The sequence below is a fragment of the Talaromyces rugulosus genome, chromosome II (assembly GCF_013368755.1).
Source record: "Talaromyces rugulosus chromosome II, complete sequence".
Taxonomy (NCBI): domain Eukaryota; kingdom Fungi; phylum Ascomycota; class Eurotiomycetes; order Eurotiales; family Trichocomaceae; genus Talaromyces; species Talaromyces rugulosus.
The window spans coordinates 5002189-5023688 of record NC_049562.1 but is presented as its reverse complement, the minus strand read 5'-3'; the positions used below and the strand labels follow the sequence as shown (position 1 = coordinate 5023688).

General features: G+C 48.9%; 8 protein-coding genes across 8 annotated transcripts; 4 read left to right on the top strand and 4 right to left on the bottom strand.

The window, feature by feature from the left end:
- Positions 1–248: 248 nt before the first annotated feature.
- TRUGW13939_04193 (uncharacterized protein) lies at positions 249–2340 on the top strand (the record flags this gene model as incomplete). Its single annotated transcript, XM_035487370.1, has 4 exons — positions 249–296; positions 353–1420; positions 1473–1958; positions 2008–2340. 4 exons carry the CDS (start codon positions 249–251, stop codon positions 2338–2340), a joined length of 1935 nt encoding a protein of 644 aa, XP_035343263.1.
- Positions 2341–2753: 413 nt separating this feature from the next.
- Positions 2754–5151, top strand: TRUGW13939_04192 (uncharacterized protein; the record flags this gene model as incomplete). Its single annotated transcript, XM_035487369.1, has 4 exons — positions 2754–2778; positions 2834–2902; positions 2962–3983; positions 4039–5151. 4 exons carry the CDS (start codon positions 2754–2756, stop codon positions 5149–5151), a joined length of 2229 nt encoding a protein of 742 aa, XP_035343262.1.
- A 140-nt stretch (positions 5152–5291) lies between these two features.
- Positions 5292–6173, bottom strand: TRUGW13939_04191 (uncharacterized protein; the record flags this gene model as incomplete). The annotated part of the gene is made up of 2 exons (XM_035487368.1): positions 5292–5908; positions 5963–6173. 2 exons carry the CDS (start codon positions 6171–6173, stop codon positions 5292–5294), a joined length of 828 nt encoding a protein of 275 aa, XP_035343261.1.
- Positions 6174–6243: 70 nt separating this feature from the next.
- Positions 6244–12856, top strand: TRUGW13939_04190 (uncharacterized protein; the record flags this gene model as incomplete). Its single annotated transcript, XM_035487367.1, has 6 exons — positions 6244–8892; positions 8946–9305; positions 9364–10641; positions 10693–10924; positions 10975–11273; positions 11324–12856. 6 exons carry the CDS (start codon positions 6244–6246, stop codon positions 12854–12856), a joined length of 6351 nt encoding a protein of 2116 aa, XP_035343260.1.
- Positions 12857–13094: 238 nt separating this feature from the next.
- TRUGW13939_04189 (uncharacterized protein) lies at positions 13095–13934 on the bottom strand (the record flags this gene model as incomplete). The annotated part of the gene is made up of 1 exon (XM_035487366.1): positions 13095–13934. One exon carries the CDS (start codon positions 13932–13934, stop codon positions 13095–13097), a length of 840 nt encoding a protein of 279 aa, XP_035343259.1.
- A 483-nt stretch (positions 13935–14417) lies between these two features.
- Positions 14418–18325, bottom strand: TRUGW13939_04188 (uncharacterized protein; the record flags this gene model as incomplete). Its single annotated transcript, XM_035487365.1, has 3 exons — positions 14418–15772; positions 15958–18116; positions 18183–18325. The coding sequence occupies 3 exons, from the start codon at positions 18323–18325 to the stop codon at positions 14418–14420; spliced, it is 3657 nt and encodes a 1218-aa protein (XP_035343258.1).
- A 382-nt stretch (positions 18326–18707) lies between these two features.
- On the top strand, positions 18708–20046 carry TRUGW13939_04187 (uncharacterized protein; the record flags this gene model as incomplete). The annotated part of the gene is made up of 2 exons (XM_035487364.1): positions 18708–18832; positions 18891–20046. The coding sequence occupies 2 exons, from the start codon at positions 18708–18710 to the stop codon at positions 20044–20046; spliced, it is 1281 nt and encodes a 426-aa protein (XP_035343257.1).
- Positions 20047–20365: 319 nt separating this feature from the next.
- Positions 20366–21267, bottom strand: TRUGW13939_04186 (uncharacterized protein; the record flags this gene model as incomplete). The annotated part of the gene is made up of 2 exons (XM_035487363.1): positions 20366–21005; positions 21077–21267. 2 exons carry the CDS (start codon positions 21265–21267, stop codon positions 20366–20368), a joined length of 831 nt encoding a protein of 276 aa, XP_035343256.1.
- Between the last annotated feature and the right edge of the window lie 233 nt (positions 21268–21500).

The window sequence follows — 21500 nt, the reverse complement described above, 5'->3', positions numbered from 1 at the left end:
CTTCGTTCTTCACGGTAGTAACTAATTAACTACTTGCTGGTATAATCTGCGAGGGTGAACTAGTGCACGCTCACAGTTCTAGAACGTGGGGGAAGCGCCAAGCCCGATTGGAATATGGATAGAGCTAGAAGAGGAAGGTGCCGCCAAGCCCCGTCGCCATCCCGTGGCAAGTTCGCAACTCGCGACTTTTTCTCCTTCCATCTCCCAGGTTCTTGGTTTCTCTTCTTTCAGACATAAACCAGTCAAAGATGCCGGAGCAAACGGAGCAACAACAGGAGCCGGAGTCTAGAGGTGGCGTGAGTACCAGGCCCCTGCGCTGCTTGAAGAGTCCCCTGCTGACCTTTAGGAATAGTCCGGCTTGAAAGCCGCGCTTCAAGGCCTCCTCATATTCTTGCTGGTTCAGTTCGGGATGAACCAATTCATGAACAGCAAGAAGGACAAGACCGATGCTTCTGTCCCGGGGCAGAAAACTGGTCAAGTGCCCGCTTATATCGACCGTCCCTCGCGCAGCGAAATCGAGAACTACAATGCTATCCCCAACCTCATTGCTCCTATCTGGCCGATTGACAGCTCCTTGGATATCAGCATCTACGTGTCTCCGTCCGTCTCAATGCCTCCCCTGGCGGCTGCCCCCAAGGATTCCCTCGTTTTGGAGGAGAAAAAGTTTGGCGTCGGTAATTGGAGTGACACTCGCGAGATTGATACCACTTTCAAGGTCCCAAAACAGGTGCAGCAGAATGGAACCTTGTGGGCGCATTTCTACGTTGCTTTGAGCGGTAACCAGATCGACCCTGGTGCCCGTGACTACAGCCCCGAGACTGCAATCCACTTTGTTCGCCCCTTGAACCAATACTTGTCCAAGAAGAAAGTTGCAAAGCGTAAGAATCTCCTGGCAAGCGGCGAAGAAGAGGAGGAAATCGAAGACGGCACGCCAAAATACTCGGTTTCGTCATACTATCACCCCAACTTCACCGTGTCCCTAATCCCTGATTCTGGCGTGGCAAACTACCAGCAAATGCACCCTGCCGTCCGCCAATACGTGCAGCTTGAGAGCACTGGTGCTCGCGACCAGTCCGGTCAAAACACCTGGTACTACCCTATCTTGTTTTTGAACACCTTCTGGCAGCTCAAGACGCATATGACCGAACTCAACTCTACCGTTGAAACTTTGCCTCTCCGCATCACTTTGAACAACCTGAACAACTGGAAATTTAGTATGATGGCTAGTCTGGACGAGGGTGCAAAGCAGAACGCCCGTAACGCCGCTAGTGGAGCGTCGGTTCCGGGTGGGGGTGATGGAAGTGAATTCGAAATGATCAAGGAGATTCTTTTGGATACCAATATCTACCTTCTCGCCACAACCGTTATTGTCAGCCTTTTCCACATGGTTTTCGAGACTCTTGCATTCAAGAACGATATCGTAAGTAGGAACCGATCGGAACTATAGTTTACCTCCACTAACTTTTGAAAAGGCTCACTGGCGCAAGAAGAAAGATAACGTGGGAACCTCTGTTCGCACCATTCTCGCCAACATTTTCATGCAGGCGATCATCTTCCTTTACTTGATGGACAACAACGAGAACACTTCTTGGATGATTCTCGCTAGTCAAGGCTTTGGTATTATTTTGGAGGCATGGAAAATCACGAAAACCGTGGACGTCCGCCTACGTCCGCCCCCACAAAACTCGACTTGGTCATTCCTGCCTTATGTCATCAGCTTCGAGGACAAACACAAGCTCAGTGAGACGGAACAAAAGACTAAAGAGTACGACGAGATTGCCTTTAATTACCTATATCTTATCGCCATCCCCTTGCTGGGTGCATATGCTGCTTATAGCCTTATCTACGAGAGCCACAAGTCTTGGTACTCGTTCATTATCGAGACTCTTGTAGGCAGTGTTTACGCCTATGGTTTCTTGATGATGGTGCCCAGTCTATATATCAACTATCGCTTGAAGGTTAGTACAAAGCCTCTTGTTTAAGGATACACCACTAACACTCTAGCAGTCCGTCGCCCATATGCCCGGAAAAGCGTTGACATACAAATTCCTGAACACATTCATTGATGATCTGTTTGCATTCACCGTCAAAATGCCATGGCTACACCGGCTTGCAACTCTCAGAGATGACGTCATCTTCTTTGTCTGGCTTTACCAGGGCTGGAAGTACAAGGTCGACTACAAGCGTGTCAACGAATTTGGCCAGGGTGGCGACTCTGACGACGAGGAGGTCGAGGAGGTCGAGGAAGAGGTCGTCTCCGAAACTGTCGCCAAGGCTGAAAAATCGACTGGCAGCGCACCCAAAGCTAAGGCTGGCGCGTCGACACGCAAGAGGAAGTAGTTTGTTCCTCCTCGATCTTCGTGATCAATTGATGGTTGAGTGTTTGCGTAGTTGACCAGCCGCTCATATATAGTCTAGAATCACGTTAACTAATAAAAAAACACGATTTTGCATTTGTATGTATCTACTACATGAAATGCGCGATTCTGTAACCTGTTATCCAAAATAATAAATTAAAAAAAACATCTAGATTGTCGCTGTAGTGGTGGTCGAAGTAGCGGTGTTCTGATTGGCTAAGCGGCAACTAGAATCGCGACGCGTCGCAGCGGCTTCGATGTTGATGTATCTCGACTCTCCTCGACAGATTCACGTTTTTTGTACAAGGCTCGTCTGGGTGGGATATGCCATTCTGAAAATTTTGTAATACTCCAATTCGATGTTACGTGGTGTCGCCCCGCTTGAACAGCGAAGCCATGTCTGTCTCTGAGGCTAGTTCTGGTAAGGGCTCCAGTGATGGGTTTCGCACGATTAATTTGGATTGACTCAACTATAGGCCGAGGGGATATTGATGCCCATGCTCAGTTAAAACATCTGCGCAACACAGTGGACCACCTTGAAGCCGGTAATTTCATAGCCCCGCAGACAAAATTTCATGTATAAGATGCTGACATGCATATACAGTTGCATTTGTGCCGTCAAAGCAACGGCATACGAGTGTTGCAGAGCTCGTCAGTGATATAGCGTCCGACGCTTATGATGTCGGCATCCCAAGTGATGCCTTGGAGCAGTTGATTGATGTGCTCACCAAACCAAACCACCTAGATCAAGCGACAGTGACCACGCTGATCAAGAATTTGTATACACAAGAAAGGGTACCTGCTATCATCGTCACCAAGATCATATGCGGACTTGGTCCGGGAAAAGCCAAATCGTCTCTTGCAACCCAGGCGTTGCTTTTGCGATGGCTGCTATTGGTCTATGAATGTCTTGAGGACCAGTCACATCTGTCTAAGCTCTACTCCGTTCTTTTCAACCTTCTTGACATGATAAGTTTGCGTCGACCGCTATGCCATTTGCTCTCATTAATCACCCGGCGGCGACATGTCAAACCCTTCAGGATTCAAGCTGTGATGGAGCTGCTACGGAACGCGGGCGACGACGAGAAGGAACTCATGGGCCTTTTGCGCGTATTCAAGAATTATTACCCTGATATCATCGTTGGTGAGACTGGACGACTCAAGTTCTTCTTCAAACATCCCGATCCGGAGTGGACCGCCAAATTGAAACAAATCCAGCAACACACTAGGGAGAGGTCTCAGCTGACATCAGGACCTGGTACTTTCCAGGTTGTCCGGCGTGGCGGCTTCAAACGAAGCAAAGTCGAGACAATCATTCCTGAAATTCAGACTTCTAGAGTTCCTGCTCACCACACATCATTGGAAGAATTGAGGAATGTTGACGACTTTGTACGACGCTTCGACAAAATAGAATTGCCAAATCAGATTGTCTCAGTACTGGATGATCGCCTAGCACAAAAGTACATGGCGATAGTGAGACCAGAAGTTGCCGAAGACCGGCTGGAAGATTGGCTCGACGCATTTTTGAGGGATGAAGCTGACAAGGCAAGGCTACCTGACCCTGATGAGCCGCATGCTCTACGCTATGTCTTGCAAGCGATTTCAAGCTATAGCCAAAGGACAAAGGTAATGTTCAATTGTCCAGTCCAGATGACATCAGAACTGGATCTAACAAACACAGCAATTACCTCGTGCTATTCAATCATTTCTCAAACAATTTCTTCAAAGCTGGGATGGTAAAAATTGCAGGGAAGAGGTCTTGGACATTTTGCAATTTTTGCCGAAAGGCCCATTTGATGAACTGAGAAGTCATTATCTAAACCAGCTAGACGCTGCTTTGATTGACCACACAGCGTCGTCTCGGGCTAGCCTCCTTGATTTCTACGCTCGACTGATTCGCCAGTGGGGGATTGACCTGAGAGCAGAAGCCCCGTCACTTTCTGCTAATGGATTTCAGCCTCTAATATCACTCATCACTCACGTCGAGCTTTTATTACTATCATTGATGGAACTTCCTCTTACCGCGTCCGACCTCAAAGTGAAAGGGACGATCCCAGTTGTGATGAGTATCCTAGACATGTACACTAATCTGGCAGAACTCTATTCCCATGCTGCAAGCAATGGGAATATCCGCCTTACCGTGCCATTAGCTCCAGCGGTTTATACTCTGGCTCTCACCTCGAATCTTGCCCAGATCTCTCGCCTTTGCAACGTTCTTGCTACATATAAGACATCGTTCGAATCATCATTAACATCCAAAACGTTGCAATCGCCGGTGAAATCAGTAGGCGGCTTCTATTCCACGGATATGGTTGGCCTTTTCAATGGCTATGTCATGGATCTGTGCAATCTTATTTGGCGAAACCGCGCTTTAAATAGCGATGACCAGAATGCTCTTGGGTGCTTGATACCCAAGGCGACAAAAGATGCATTTGACGATTACACCAAAGACTCAAACGAGATCCTGAAGCGTCGCAAGGGACGCCTCGATGGCCCGTCATTCAGCCACGCCCTCGGCTTAATGTTCTCTTTGAGCCACCATGTTGCCCTGGCAAGTCACTCTGCGGCATGCTTTGCCGAGTTCGAAGACCAGAACATCACACTTGGAAGCCAGCCGAGACTCAGAAAGCCTGTGACACAGAAAAACCTTACTGCGCTTGAGAAAGAAGGTGGAGTTAGTCTTGCCTGGCCGGAGTACAGGTTGAAGATGCTCGATTGGTTTGACGATCTAGGGAGTGAGGGCATTGGAAGATTAATGAGAAGCACCATGAAAGCCCTCCGCAAGGAAGCTTAATGGAAAGTTGTATATGTCCAAAAACATTATTCATAATCATACATGTCTATTATGTACATCTTTTGTATATTACATGTTAGCCTAGAAATAATCGCACACATCCATCGACGGCCTCTGGTGTTATCTATAAAGCATAGGGCTCATAGTTCTGTGTTGAGATATATATCATGAACACTAGACTCCTCTCTGAGTGCATTGACGGCGTCTTCGAGGTCGTTGAGTTCTTCATTCTCAACTTTAACCATGGTGTCTCTGTTTGGGTCCCAGATAATCTGTGATTGCTCGATCGCGAGCCCTGTAGCTTTAGAAAGAACCTCTCCAACAGACTTGGTCTCCGGCGGTTCAGTATATACGACGAGTCTGCCTTCAGTATCCGTGTCCAAGTCTGTGGCACCAGCTTCGATAGCCTGGTCCAAGTAATCATCCGGGTTCATGCCATCCTTCTTTTCAAATATAATTCGGCCTTTCTTATCGAATAGATAAGTTGTCGGTGTTACTGTGCCACCCTTCTCCTTGATCACACTGCGCACGTCTTGTAGGACTCGCGCCTTGTTTTCACTCATACACTCGATTACCGCCGCAACTGTTCCGGGCAGCATAGCTTCAATTGTGATAGTTTCAAGAGCTTGTCCCGAGGCACTGACTCCCTGCCCACGGGCAATTGCTGTCTCAATTATCGCCTTGGGTGTTTGCGCTTGCTTGGCTTTTGCGATTGCTAACTGTAGACGAGGGTTGTCTTTCGGATCAGGTCCCCATACTATATCACCGTCTGGTTAGCAGAGGAACCCATAGAGTGGACTTCAATACAAACGCTGTGACGCCGTGATAATCTCCTGCGACAAAAGCCCTCGCTCCCTGCTCTTAGCCTTGTCGTTTTTGGCCTTGTCATGCTTGATAGTTGACCACCGGCTGTGTCCTGACGAGACCAACGCCGACATGCTGAATGTACGACAGCGATCACAGACCCATCGAGATGGCACTTGCTGGCGCCATGCCAGTCTCGAGGCCAACGGCGCTGCCATTTGCACAAAAATGGCGTGGTCAGCAGCTGGAGACAAAGTACTGACGAGTGTTCGTCATTGTCTTTCCAAAATGTGTCGGGCCGACAATTATCCGCCCCGTGCGGTATACTCGCTCTATACGCACCTCCCCAAACCTCGATTACCTTGGATTCAGTGCGACTTTGGTGCGACTTTCTTATTGCAGTTTAATACCCTATTCTGTGTACAGCCGGAGCAAAGCTTGAATTATTTTGTTCCCCTCAAGCAATCTCTACGTATTCAATTTCTAATGTCCGCCCCTGAGCCCGCTGCTGCGGCGGCACCTGCTCCCGGCGCAGAGACGCATCACACGGTGCTTGACGTTGCGAAGCTACACAGCCTCCCATCCGAACAACAAGACCTCTACGTGCTCACCTTTACCTCCGACCTCGCCCAACATGTGTCCGGCCTCACGAAGGAGGAAATCACCGTCGAACAAGCGCTCGTCAAGGAAGAGCTGTTTAAGATTCTCAACCTCAGCTCCCCCACTATCACGCGAGTGATCCGCAACAACCTGGCCAAGTGCTTTGGGACAATTCTCGGGAAGGGGGATAGGATTCCGTTGTATGACACAGTGTTGGAGTTGCTTAGCTTGGTCAATGGCGGAAAGGGCGTCGAGCTCAAGACCAAGTTGGCTGCTGCTCACTGCTTGGGGGAAGTGTTTGCCAGTGCTGGCGACAGCGCTTACAGCCAGGCGCCTGCTGCTGTCACAGGGCTGTTTAAGCTTCTAAAGGCAGGCAGCAACCATGCCGGGCTCCGAGGCTCAGTTCTGGCCGCAGTGCGAAAAGTGATTGGAGGACTTGGAGGGCCTATCGAGGAGCAAATAGCTCGAGACATATGGAAACAAGCGCGAAGTGCAGCTTCTACCGACAAGTCCGCGCTTGTCCAGATCAATGCTTGTCGGTGTCTTGAGCAGCTTTTGGCAACAACGACGTACTTCGATAACCAGAACGATTTCGACAACCTCAAAACCCTTATTTGGAAAATCATTGACAGTCCGATTGCGCCGGTGAGACATGCCGCCGCTTCGTGTTTAGCAAAAGCCCTGGTTAAGAGCTACTCGTCCCAAGCTGGAGTCGAGTTATCAGCAAAGGCTAAAAAGCTGAAGAGGCAATCGAAGAAACCACCTCCAAAAAAGGGCGACGAGGACGAAGATGAACCGGCAGAACAAGAGTCTCCTGCCCTCAGTAAAAAGGCCGAGTCGCGCATGTTGCTTTCACTTCCCGATATTTTGTCCCAGCTTGCTTCACAGTACGTGCGAAATTCTACAAGTAACCGAGTTAGAGCCGGCATCGCGGTTTGTTACAAGTCTGTCATTCGGAACTTGGGAGACAATGTCGTCGAAGAAAGATACAGTCAAATCGCCTCCCATCTACTCATTACTCTAGTCAACCACCCAACAGTAACGTACAGTCGGTTTCGCCTCCTTATGACCAGGAAATTCATAAGAATTATCCTTGAAGAAACAATTGGTCACGAAATATTGCGGGAGACTAGCCAGCTGAATGCAGCAAATTGGTTAATCAACGGCATTTTGAAAGACTATCCTCAAGTCATCCAGGAGAGACGCGAGCCAAGCAAACATACTCTCACCAGCACTCTTAGTGCACTCTCGTCGTTGATATCATCTCTTGGCTCAGCCGTGAATTCACTTGGCGATGCTTGTCGCGAAGCGCTTATTCAAGTTTTGCCTCATCCCAGCTATACTGTACAGGTCCAAACAGCCCAATGCCTACGTAATTTTGTTCTAGCATGCCCAAGCCAGCTTATATCGTGTGTTACCATCTGTTCCAACAGCTTGAACCGAGAAATTGGACAGCTAGTTACACCACGTTCGTCCTCTCGGCGATGTCTGGGGTTTGCGAACGGTTTATCTGCCATGCTGGGAACTTCTCGGTTGCAACCCCTTTATGGATCCGTTGATGTTTTTTCACGTGTGCTATCACAGGCGACTGATCTCCTCAAGAATAGTGGTGGCTCTGAACTGCGTGTTGCTAGCACTCAAGTTCAAGTCGCGTGGATTCTCATTGGAGGCTTGATGCCTCTTGGACCTAGTTTTGTCAAAATCCACTTGTCTCAGCTGATGCTGCTGTGGAAAAATGCTCTGCCTAAACCTTTGGGCAAGGCGAATACCGCTGAACGAGGTGCCTTGGAGACAAGTTTCCTTGCACATGTTAGGGAATGTGCTTTAGGGTCAATTCTTTCCTTCCTTGAATTCAACGGCAAATTGATTACCGTGGATGGAGCTAGACGTTTGGCTACGATGTTGCAAAACACAGTTGCTTTCTTGGATGATGTAACTCTGCCAAAGACATCGGAAGACATTTCGCAACGCCTCTCTCCTTCCTTGCAGTTGCACGATTACGTTGTCATGGTCCGTCGCCGTGTGCTTCAATGCTTTACAAAACTGGTGAAGCTTAACCAGACCAGCCATGCCGAGATAATGTCTCAGTCTAGTCTTCTCAGCCTGGCTATATCGTCTTTCGCAGACCCGGATCTCACACTGGCTAGCCCTACTGAAAGTTCGATTGCCGCTTCGACTGGGCAATTCGAGAGCCTCTGGGATCTCTGGGACAACTTCGGTTTCGGACTCACTGGTCTCGCCCGAGATTATGTCAACGAAACATTGGTTGGAAAGCGTGCTGGACGAAGCGCTCCTTGGATCGCTGACGACTCGAAAGATCAGGACATTGACGATGTTGTGAGTTACAAGTTAAAACAAATGCCGGTCTGTCATTTTACTGACAACTGTAGTTGAACTTCCCCACCGGCCAAGCTAGTGAACATGACTCTGTCCTCCTTTACAGCAAGCAAGATAACCAGTCTGCTTTTCACACAGATCCTCCGGCAATAGAAGTGGTCAACACTGCTATAGAACTTTTTGCCGTCGCTCTTCCACTGCAAACTCCTAAAGTGCAAGAAAGTAGCGTCGAACAAATTGCCACCCTCCTATCATCTCACACCTTGCAGAGGAATCCAGGCCGCAAGGCTGCCATGTCCATCAACATTGCCATAGCTCTATTGCATACTCTTAAAGTTGCGGTTAGAGAAACCCCTTCTCTTCCTGGTAATTTGGATCTGTCCACAGGCAAGATTATGCAAGAGCTTTTACAGGTAAGTTCCGTGTCTTTTTTTTATTTTTTTTAAACAGCTAGTCTAACTGAGTTTGAAGAAATTCGTCATGGATCCTGATGCAATAGTTCGAACTATTGGATTTGAAGCTCTCGGAAGGCTTTGTAATAGCGCCGGAAATGCATTTACTAATACCCAAATCAACTGGCTTATCGATACTATTGTTAAAAATCGCGAGCCGAATGCACGTGCAGGATGTGCTGCCGCTCTAGGATGCATACACTCACAGGTTGGTGGCATGGCCGCAGGCTTTCATTTAAAAACTATTGTTGGAGTTCTCATGTCGTTGTGCAATGACCCCCACCCAGTCGTGCATTTCTGGGCTCTGGATGGTCTAGAAAGAGTGGCAGAATCTGCCGGGTTGACCTTTTCGGCCTACACTTCAAGTTCGTTGGGTATGCTAGCCCAGCTATACATTGCAGACTCTCACAACGAGGAAGCAGCCTCGTTGGCAACTTCAAATCTTGAGATTATATTCCCCACAGCTCTCATAATTAGCCGTGCGGTAGATTCGCTTATCAACGTCTTGGGCCCCGATTTGCAAGATATTACAAAGACACGCAATCTCATATTGACTCTAGTGCGTCAATTCCAGCTTGAGGAATCCTCAGCAATGACTACTCAAAGCTCTCGGTGCTTGGATCACCTCTCGTTATATGCACCATCACATGTAGACTTTTCTGCATACGTCAAACGCTTGCAAACCGAACTCGCATCAAAGAGCCCATTGATGCGCGAGGCGGCAACCCGTGGGCTGAGCAACTTGATGAAACGAGATGCGGAGTTAGTTCTCAGTACACCGGAATCTACTTTGGAGGATGGGGTTTGGCTTGCCTTTGATGACTCGCCCGAAAGTACAACCCTACAAAGCTTGATTCGCAATTGGCTGCAACAAACTGGCCTTTCACATACAGAGCTTTGGGTTCAACGCTTCCAAAATGTACTCACCAAAACTCGTGGCAAGGTGGAAGACGCTCCTAAAAAGACAATGCGTGTGGCCACTGTATCGGAGCTTCCAGATGACGAAGTAGCTGGGTTTGCCTCAGCTGTTGCCGGGGGAGATCAAGAGGACGCAGACACCAACGTTACTGCCGGGCAAGAGCTGCTGAAATGGCAAACCCGAAATTTTGCATTGAGCTGTCTTAGTGAGCTACTCTCCATGGTCAATGACCATATATTGCCAGACCAGACCATTCCCGCAGAAGCAGCTCTTCAACAGAAGATTGGCGACATTGTACGGATAGCTTTCTCTGCTTCGACCGCCAATGTCATAGAGCTCAGAGTTTGGGGTCTCAAAATACTCGACCAGATTCTCAAGGTGAGTTTCTTTTTATGTATTCATCTAGGCTACGCTAACTAGTTCATTTAGATGTTTGGCAAAACTCCTGATCCAGATTTTTCCGAGGCATCTCTGCTCGAACAATACCAGGCACAAATCGGCTCGGCCTTGACTCCAGCATTTGCAGCTGATTCCTCTCCCGATTTGGCCTCGGAAGCAATCAATGTGTGTGGCACGTTTGTTGCTACCGGTATTGTCACAAATGTGGATCGTATGGGCAGAATTTTCCGACTTCTTGTAGTTGGTCTGGAAAACTTCACAAGTGAGCAGTCTTACCTTGAGTCTTCTTTAACATCCACTAATCATGTCTAGAAAATCCGGATGTTACGGAGATTGGCGACCTGAAAGGTCTCAACTCAAATGCAAGGGTCATGGTAAAGATGGCACTTTACTCGGCCTGGGCACGACTACAAATGGCAAGCTTGGAGCAGCCTTATCTAGTCGAGATTGTGAAACCGTATACAGCCATGCTCACGCCACTCTGGCTGTCTTCCCTGCAAGAATTTGCTCGGCTGCGTTTTGAGCCTGACATTTCCGGCAGTCTCGGCACTCCATCGACAGGAAATCTCGACGAGGTTTATGCAGCCCTCAACAGAGAAACCCTCCTTAACGTAAGTAGGCTCTTGGAGTTGTGGTTTTGCATTTATACTAAGTTACAAAGTATTACCAAGATTCTTGGTTGAATCTCGTCGACGCCATTGCGAGCTTGGTTGAGAAAGATAGCGATTTCGTTTTCGACGCTCTGGACAACAAATCCATGCAGGATCAAGATGAGCAGAAAACCGAGGCCAACGGAGAAGTTTCTCGAGGAAAGGGTGATAACATCAATTATCGCGATGAACCCGTCGCCTTCTTTTTTGTGCTTTTCGGTCTTGCGTTCGAAGCTCTGGTCGATCAGTCCATAACCCCTCTTCAGAGACTGGAGATTCTCCAGGCCTTAAAGAAGATACTTCGACCTACAGTTTCCGGCAACGCCGTATACCAAGACGCCGTGTTTTCGGAAACGATAGACACTCTTGATCGTCTGGTACTAACAGAAGGTTACAACATTCAAACGGTCATTGTAGAAACGGCTAGAAATCTGTCGTTGGATCACCCAGCAGCCCAGGCTGGCCAGGACCGCGTTGAAAATTTGTCTGATGATATCGAGCAGCTCTTTGAGCTAACAAGGAACATCATCCTTGTCTTGGCTGGCTTGTTGCCAAACTTGAGTGATGCAAGCTCTCGCACATTCAACGTTACCTCAGAAGATTCTCTTGTTCTAATCCGTCTCGCTTTGTCCTCGCTGGTTGATGTGGCCTCGGTATTCCCGGAGATCATCCGGCATGACCTCCATGCTTGCATTTTACACATTTTCAGCACTGTTCTTGCAACTGGAATCTGTCAAGCGGAAGTCGTTCCACATGCTCTCCCAATATTCCGCCGATTTATCCAAGGTGTCAGTCCGAAAGATGCACCATTAACCGAAGCAGTCTCATTGCAAATGCGAGGGTGTCTTACTCGTTTCCTGACGACACTCACAATAGCTCAACGCCGGGAATCAGAGACGTCCCTGCCCTGTGCAAAGAATACCCTTCTCGCCATGACTATAGTCCTCACCACGACTAGCCACGCTCTGCCACCTCACGACCCTGTTATTTGCAAGGTCCTTGACGAATTCCTGGACTGCCTGCAGGATGTTGGCCTTGCCAGTGTTGCTGCAGGATGTATTCGGTCCGTGCTTCTGAACCCTGGGCCAAGATCTGCAACAGATTCGTTGATTGCACGCTATCTGTTCCCAAGGCTCATCGCATTCGTATCTGCGGTGCCTGATGATAGGGGCGAGCCTCCGATTGACCCGGAGAACTCGCGCACGGCAATTGCGCATACACTGGTCCTGTTCATCAGTATTCCGGCAGCGGTACCAAGGACTCAGTTACCGACAGCCGTGCCTTTGGTCGTCGCAGCTCTTCTCGCGCGTGCCAGAAGCGATGGGGCCTCGGTATATCGGGACACGGCTGTTCGACTACTGGAGATAGGCAAGTTGGACGCGGTGCTGTTCCGCACCCTGTTAGCTCGCATGGAACCAGAACAAAGGTCTCTTGTTGAAGAGATCCTACGTAGCGCAGAGACAAGCTCTTCGGCCAAGGTTGTGGATTCCGAGGCTGATGGAAGGAAAGCTGCCCCAACTATCGCTCTTCGTATGGACTTTTGATTCTCCGCGGGATGGGGCCGATGGCTTGTTATGATTATGAACCAAAAAAAAAGAATTCTAGAAACATGTATATATCTTCTATGTATCTGTATATGTATCATTTATGATACGTGTCGCCGAATATATTATTACCAAATTTGACAAGATGTAATGCCAAATATATAGGGAGGTTGATATCAATGCAGCCAAAGTAGATAGGATCAAAAAAGTCGTAAATCATTCCATATGTACAAGAATTTTATAACTCATCTCTCGTGTCGCGCTTCGCCCCTGACTTTGGCGGAGAGGGCGCACTTTCAGCCCTCAAACGGGCCAGGAAGTCCTGATCACCGTCAGGTGTGCCTAGCACGGTGGTTTTCTTCTGGGCACCCTTGCCGAGTTGGCAGGTATCGCCGTATTTCCTCATGTACTGTGGCAGAACGACCTTCCATAACTGGTCGTCTGATAGGTACTTGTACCTCTCTTCTTTACAGATCTCGCCAGAGACAAGCCTAAACATGGTAAACATGTTGCTGGCAGCCACCTTGGCAGCCTGCTTCTTGAAGCAGTAATTCCACTGGTCCAGATTATCGCTCCCACTGGTGCAGAAATGCTGGCCCGGTCCCAGCAGCCCGTCGCATTCCTCCTTGGTTGCCTTGGCTATATCCTCACCGATTCCGGTAAACGTCTGCTTGAAGTTGTCCGACAGCGACATCTCGCGCGCCATGGTGTCAATCAGCGGTAGGAAAGCATGGGCGCGTGTCCAGTCGTCCCAGGTCGATATTACCGGTTGGCAGCCGCGCGCACATATCTCAGTTTGGTAGTCGCTCCCAAGGGAGTCCCAGCGTGTAGCGATTGTTTTGAGGAGAGCGGTGGCGCATGATTCTGCGTAGGTGAGGGGAAGGCAGGGGAGGAAGACGAAGAAAACCGTGAAAAGGTTGGCAGAGCTAAGGGAGCTCCAACGGTTGGATTGACGCATTCTTGTCAGGCCCTGTATTTGTTGCTTTTTGTCGGCGTGACAGGGAGGAACGGCAGACAACAGACAACAGACCACAAACTGGAGAGCTTCGGAGAGAAGCGAGAACGAAGTCGAGTTCATGTTGGAGATCGACGTTTTAACTAAGATGCCGGAGATCTAGTCTCTTATTGGATGCCTCGGCTGCGGGTGGGTCGGATCTGGGGTAGGCTACATTAGCGCCTCATAAAGTTATGCAAATGTTGGAGAATGCTAGAAACTATTTCTGCTACCTATGATTGAGGTTTGCCAAGCTCTTTATAAAGCTCCTCTTTTTCTATGAATAATTCTAGTCTGTGCTAACCTAACTTCAAGTTCCAACATTCTATAGGGTATCAACCGTGCCAATTCCCCCCTCTATGTAGGAGTCGGACCGAAGCAAATGCCATTTTAATCGATGGCGGTTATCATACAAAGGAAATCAAGTCAAAAGTACACGAATATTATCCCAAAGTTTCGCTTGCAAGTGTGTCCGAAAGAGATAGAGACGTCTCGGACTGTGGCGCTGCTTCAGTTACGTGCTCAGCGGTGGGAGACGCCTTGGTAGCCGCCTGTTTCTTTTCTAGATCATGTGTGTAGACTGAATAAAACTTCAGGAACGTAATGGCCATGACTTATTTGTTCGTTAGATGTCAGTGTTTTTACCGAATAGATAGGACCAAGACATGGTTGAGACTTACGCGCACTGAATGCGATGGCCAATGCTGCCCGCCGCGTCAGAACCCATCTTAACCCTTCAGCTTCGCTTTTCCCGTCACTAGCCAAAGAGACAGCAATTCTATAGTTAAGCTCTTGTATCCCAGTATCCAGACCGCGTTGATGCTCGCGAATCGTCATCTTGTGGTCATTTCGCATCCCTTTCAGGTCATCATTCAGCCTCGCAAGTTCCTGGTTAAGTCGGAGATTCAAAATGTCGGCTTCGTGTTGTAGATGTGTGCGAGAAGTCCGCTGTCGCTCAATTTCCGAGTGTCTGGATGTTTGCAACGATGACTGCAGTTCGGAGCAGGCAGCTTTGAACAAGTATTCTTCGTTTTCGCTGTCCGATTTGGAAGTAAGAGTTTCTTCGGCATGGTTCAGCTTGTCTTGTAAAATGCCGCGAATGGCTTTCATGACTGTGATAGCTTGATCTTCACTAAAGTCGCCTCCTTGGAGATCCTTCACAAGACTGTATGAGTCAAAATGATGAACATACGGTGTAGGCGTCAAGTGCGGTATTCCCTGTCTATCTTCCACTATTCTCGTCAAACTCATATCTGATGGCTGCGGCATTTGAAGGACCGCATCGAGTGGGTTTTGTGGTGGAGGAACCTCTTGCGATGTCTTTTGCTCATTCTTGGCTTGCTGCGGTGGAGCATCGCTCTGTTCTGAGCTTTGCGCTGACGCGTCCGCACTTTCTTCTTTATTAGGTTGGTAGTTCTTCACGACTTCGCTGTCGTTTAGCTCCTTTTCCGACACAGAAGATTTGCTGTCTTGCTTCTGCGCCGCTTCCTGCGGGGCATTCTCGGAGGCCTGCGATTTTGATATGGCATTCTTCTTCGCCGATTTTGCACTCGGTTCTTTTGCGGGTTTATTCTTCGTTCGCGACGGCGGAGGGATCTTTGGTTCTACCGCTTGGACGCGGCGTGGTGGGAATGTTTCTTGGTCGCGACGATGGCTCGTGTGGAAGCCTGTTGGAGCCGAGGTCGAGAAACGAAAAGGACGCACCGTTGGTTCGCATGACCGGACTGACCGAAACAGTTGCGGGTAGAGAAACGGTAGCCGCGGTGCAGCCATGGCGTGGTGATGTTGATTGAGGATGTTGTAGGAAAATGAAAGTGCCCACGATGCGATGACGATGTAATTGATTCTCCGCGGCGAACCAGTCCCGTGCTCCGTTCTCCGGCGGCCGCTGCTCCACGCCCGCGCAAGTCTGTTTCCACACACTATCGTTCAAGAGGAAAGAATGATACAAAGGATCTTAAAAAAACACATACGAAGGATACCCCCCGTGTGTGATTATATAAATCTCTATCTACATCTAATGACACAAGCGTAGCTTAATTTGCAAGGAGACCAAAAAGTAGCTCCGTCCGTTTCCAGAACTCATGTGCAGATTCCTGCAATGTACCGATGATGCTATCGCCGTCTTCAACTTCAACTTGAATTCTTTCAATGAAGCCGTCCAAGAGATCATTCTTGCTGGAATCAATTGACAGGGCATCGCGAAGGTAGAACGCATCCAACGCAAGTTGTATCTTCCAATCTCGGGCATTGTGCAATGGCTTGGGATGGCCCTCCTTGGATACCACAGTACTATTCGACGTCTTCTCCTCAGAGTCCTCCGTCTCATCATCGCTTTGTTCAGTATCCTTTTGTTTAGTATCTTTTTGGTCCTTTTCGTCTTGGGGAACAGAGTCATTGAGCTGTTTTAGCTTCGTGGAGAGAGATTCTGAGACCTCTATATTCAATTTTGCTTTAAGAACTGCCGCTGCAGGGGGGCTCCATAGATCTGGACCAATACGTTCCATCGCTACCACGAGACGTCGAAAGTATTGGAATGTTGCCGGTAATGGCTGGGTTGGTAGTTCGGGGGTTCCGTCCCATAGAGAACGGCCAGGTAACCGTTGTGCAGTATTCTTTAACGGACGAAGGAGATTTGTCACTGGTACTTGGGCAAGAATCTCTTGGGCCAAAATATCATGCAAAGAAGGCACTATATCTTGGGCGAAACCCAAGCTCTCATCTTGTAGAATCTCAGACGGACCGTTTCGCCGAACTTCTCTGATCAATCTCAGAAGGAAGGCTGCTTTACTGCTCCGATCGGCATCTCCAAAGGCTTCGGTAACAGTGTGAAAGGCCGTCTGCAAGTCCAGAAACGCCTGCCTACTAGCATTCACTTGCTCTTCGTGCAGCAAGTGCGGATCATCCTCGTTCAAGAGGGTCGCTGGATCGTTATCCAGTTTTTCGTCGTCATCGCCGTCATCAAGAGTTTCTTCCCATCTATTGTGTTTCAAGTCGACGATTAAGCTCCTAGAGTGCTCGATGGCCACTAACCAGGAGTCATATAGCTTCAATACACTAGAGACTTTTGTGTCTCGTCCGAGAAGTGTGTCCGTGACGACCTTTTTAAAGGTCGTCGCTCCATTCGAGTACTCTAGGGATGTCAGGCTGGAATCCCAAAGAGACTGCGTTTGTTTTATTTCTTCTTGGCTCCACTGGTCAATGTGTGCCTTTGCTGCATCGCCAATCGAGGCTAATCCTTGGGCCTGGTTGAGAAGGATAGTCTTCAACTGAGTATTGAAAATATCCCTGATTCCTTCCAACACACTGGTTGAGGAATGAGTCATCGTTGCAGGTGCGGCCGAAAGCCACAGATCTAACGTTTCCTTCCGCAAAGAGAGGACATCTTCAAAATTATCAAAATCCTTTAAAACTGCGGCACTGCTCTCTGAGAAGCGGGCAAAGGCTTCCTTGGACCATTTCTTGATCAATTTCTCAGCAGATTGTTTGGTGAGGCTGTCGGACTTGATCCAGGGAGTGAAATTCTTGACGTCACTGGCTACCCATCGTCCAAAAACATCAAGATCAAGCTCGCCTAAACCCTGGATATCGGCGTCATTCAACAGAGGTTGGCCTTGTAGTTTGGCCAGGGCATCAGGCAGTCGACGGGAAGATAAAGTTTTTGTATTTTGCAGAGTATGTATGTAGAGATTGAGAGCCTTCGGCACACTTTCTCTCGAGTGACTGCGGCGTTCTAGCTGTCTCACGATACTTTCTAGTCGAACGGTATGGAAATGAACAAGCACATCGTGTGGCGATGAGCTATAGGAAAGGCAAAACGCCGACATCGAGTCAATAATGTCTTCAATGCTTGAGTTTGCCGATCCTAACTTTCGGTTGATCCGTTTTCGTATTGTTTTTCGCAAGTTGTCAAGTTGGGCACTCAAATTTTCCACAAATGATGGGGCGTTTGTGCTCTGCGACAGGGCTTTATAAAGAAATCTTGAGATGACCATCAACTTCGATGCCAATAAGAGGGACTTGTGTTTGCGCAATAGTCGCCCGATGATGGTTGTACAGCGGTGAAGCAACGCGATTTGCGCGGCGAGGGCTCGATTGTTCTCAACATCATCTGCTGGTTTTTCCACCGATCTATCTGACTTTTTGCTCAATATATTCGTATTGCAGCGTAGACCGAGGCTGGCAAGCTTTCCCTCAACCTCCTGGTTTTCCGTGTTCATTTCCACAATTGTTTCTGCGGTCTCCAGTAGCTCACGATACCGCGTCCTAGAGATACCCAAGCGACCCAGTTAGCATCGTAGCAATCACATTAAGGCAAGGGCTTGCGCATACCCGACCAAAGACCGCAGCTTCTCGCGATTGCTTGCAATGTCTCGCCGCAACTCCTGCTCCACCTTTCGCACGGTAGGGATGGGGTATTGAAACGTCTCCTGCCATGACTTCAAATTCTGGGGATCCGGCGTATCCGTTGCCATTGTTGTCTGAACGCTGCCTACGCGAGAGCAGGCCTTTTTTGGTGGTCAAGCTTGGGACCTCCAAACGCAACGTGTAGTTTTAGCGTGCTACGCGGACAAGTACCGGAACGCACAGGCCAGGCGGCGGCTACGGCCTCAGGATCAGTGACTCACTGCTCGATCTTTGTCTGAGTCATGTTTCATGTGCTGAATAGACCAAAGAAAAAAGATACAAGAGTGTGAGTCAAGGCAGAAGTCGCCTAGAGTTGCAGTTGGCCGCTCGCAGGCAGTTATTGTTTGAAGACCTGCACCTGCTTCCTTATCGCTGCTGCCCCGCCTAAAAAAGTTCCCCTCGCAACTCAACCATCTCTGTTTGCTCTGCAACATCAAGCAATCATCTAGAATGCCGCACATCGACTCTGACCCTGCTGAGGGTCCTGAGGCTTCTGGGGGCCTGACGAAGCTTCCATTCCCCCCCGTCACTCCATCTCACATTCTACATTGCTCGTATCATTACTGGCACCCTTTGTATGTATATGCCAAAGTCTCACAGCATGAAGCTAGGTTGCTAATAACTTGTCTGCAGGTACCGTACTAGCACGCCCAAAGCTCGCCTTATCCCCCTGACAGATGCCTTCATTTCCTACCTTCGCGCAGACGGAATCGTCCTTCCGCCAGATCAACCAGCCCGTTCTACCTTCACCAACGACGACAGTGGTTTTGAAGATTCTGATGACGAACAAGATGATGATGAAAATGATGATCCTTCGACCGCTTGGCCCGAAGTTCACAATCAGATAAAGGACACTATCCAAGAACTGGGCGGGAAAGTAACGCCAAAGCTGAATTGGAGTGCGCCAAAAGACGCGACGTGGATTGCCGTCACAAACGATCTCCAATGTCAGGCTCCAAATGATATCTACATGCTTCTCAAGAGTAGTGATTTTATCACTCACGATTTGGACCACGCTTTCGACGATACAGACCCTGAGCCGAGCGAGTCGACCAATGAGCCAGTTTCCAAAAGCCCGGATGTTCCGAAAATCCCATACCACCTCGTTCTCCGCAAATACTTCAATCTCAACCCGTCGTTGGAATTCCGGTGTTTTGTGCGTGACCGAAAACTCCTCTGTCTGTGCCAGCGAGACTTGAACCACTTTGATTTCTTGTTTCCTATGCGAGATATGCTACGATCTCGGATACAATCGTTTTTCGACGACAAACTCAGAGATACGTTTCCAGATCGAAACTTCGTCTTCGACGTCTACGTCCCCCCGCCTCATGAAAGGGTTTGGCTTATCGATATCAACCCGTGGGCGATTCGAACAGATCCTTTGCTATTCAGTTGGATGGAAATTCTCACCATGAAGGAACCGGCTCCAATCGAGGAAGAGTTTGTTAGACTTTCGCTCAAGAGTGACAACGGAGATCTGGCAGGAGATCATCAGGATCGTTCATCAGAAGCCGGAGACGATAGCGCTTCTGACCAAGAAGAGGATGACGAGGAAGATTCGGATGTGGAGGATTTGTCTATATTCCCGGAGCTTCGACTAGTGAGACGTGACGATCCTGAAGCTTATGGTTTCACCTCGCCTCAGTATTCTGCTCACAAACTGCCTCGAGACGTGGTTGATGCTTCACAGGCGGGCCCAGGAGGTATGGAATCGTTCATGCGTCAGTGGCAGGATCTCCTTGCCAAAGAGCACCAGCGGCAACAAGACGAATCGAGTGATGGCGAATAAGAAGGAGCAACGATATGGATTACGAATAGACTTTGGAGTTTCGGTCTTCTTTTTTTGCTCTTTTTGGAGGCATAGGAAAGGTATTTTAGGTGTTGTTAAAAAGCTGGAAGCGATCATGTTGCTACGAATTGATATTGTTAGAGACAAATAATAAGCTCAGGCTTAGTCGGAATTAAACAGATAGGCAAGGACATCAGTTAATACAATGACACTGTCTGTATGTACACGCGTAACTTTGATTTTGTGAAATATTTCCAAGAGTTGCCGAGCCAAAAGCAGACCCCAAGTCAAATTTCCATAAGATTATACTTGTAGAAATTTATAGCTTATGCTTCTTCTCTCCAGATGCAAGCTTCCTAAACTCCTCTTGCGGAACTCCAGCATTGAATCTCTCAATCGCCCCGTAAAACTCAGCAACATTCTGCTTATCCAAACTCTCACGCTCGGGACGACGAATCAACTCTTTAATCTTGAGAAGACTCGATTGGTTGAGGTGCAGGCCCAACCGATCGTCGACCTCGGCCAACACAGCCTGCAAAAACCCCGTGGAATCATCCTGCTTTCCGGACGGGGCGGAGATGACCTTGTTCACGAAGCCGGTCGAGGTGAGCTCGTCGATGGAGATGCGCTTGCTCATTATCAGGGCCTCGTTGGCCTTGGAAATTCCCAGGCGCTCAACAAAGGCGCGCGATGCGCCGCCTTCGGCCACCAGGCCCAGCGAGGAGAAGGGGGTGAGGAGGAAAGTATGCGGTGTAGCGTAGATGAAGTCGGCAAAAGCGATGATGGCAGCGCTCAGGCCGACGACGGGGCCATTGAGCGCGACGACTAGGATCTTGGGGTGGTTGTAAATGGTACGCGTGAGGTCCAAGTTATTCACAGAGAGGAAGCTGATCAGTTTGCGGCGCTGGTCGGCGGCGTCTTTGTCTCGAGTCGGTCCTGTCGCATTGATATCTGCTCCACTGTATCAAAAAAAAAGTGTTAGTGAATCTGCCAATTTTGGGGGATTCCAATGCTTGGAGATCCAGCATACGCGGAGAAAAACCGTCCGGTTCCTGTGAGGACGGTGATGTAGATATCATCTCTCTGTTCAACCTCGCGGAACCGCTCGCCAAGGAGGTAATATAGGTCGTGATTCAGGGCATTGAGCTTGTCGGCGCGATTGATCGTTATGATGGCGGTGCGGTCTTCGTACGTGACGGTGATGGAGTTGGGGTCTGCCATGGTGTGTTGGTCTAATTGCTAGATTGCAATCAAGGTGATTGTGTATTCTCGAAATTCCCTGGTGACAGATAACGTTCCAGATAAAAAGTGAAGAACGATAAACACAGCTTTTTGCGGGGAGCCGAGGTCCAGCCCGGCCCCAGCTTTGTGATTGGCCGATCCGCGCTACCTCGGGTTTGCTTGCAAGCTGTAGGGCTGGCCTCCGAGGCTTGGATTGTACAGAGTATCGAGCA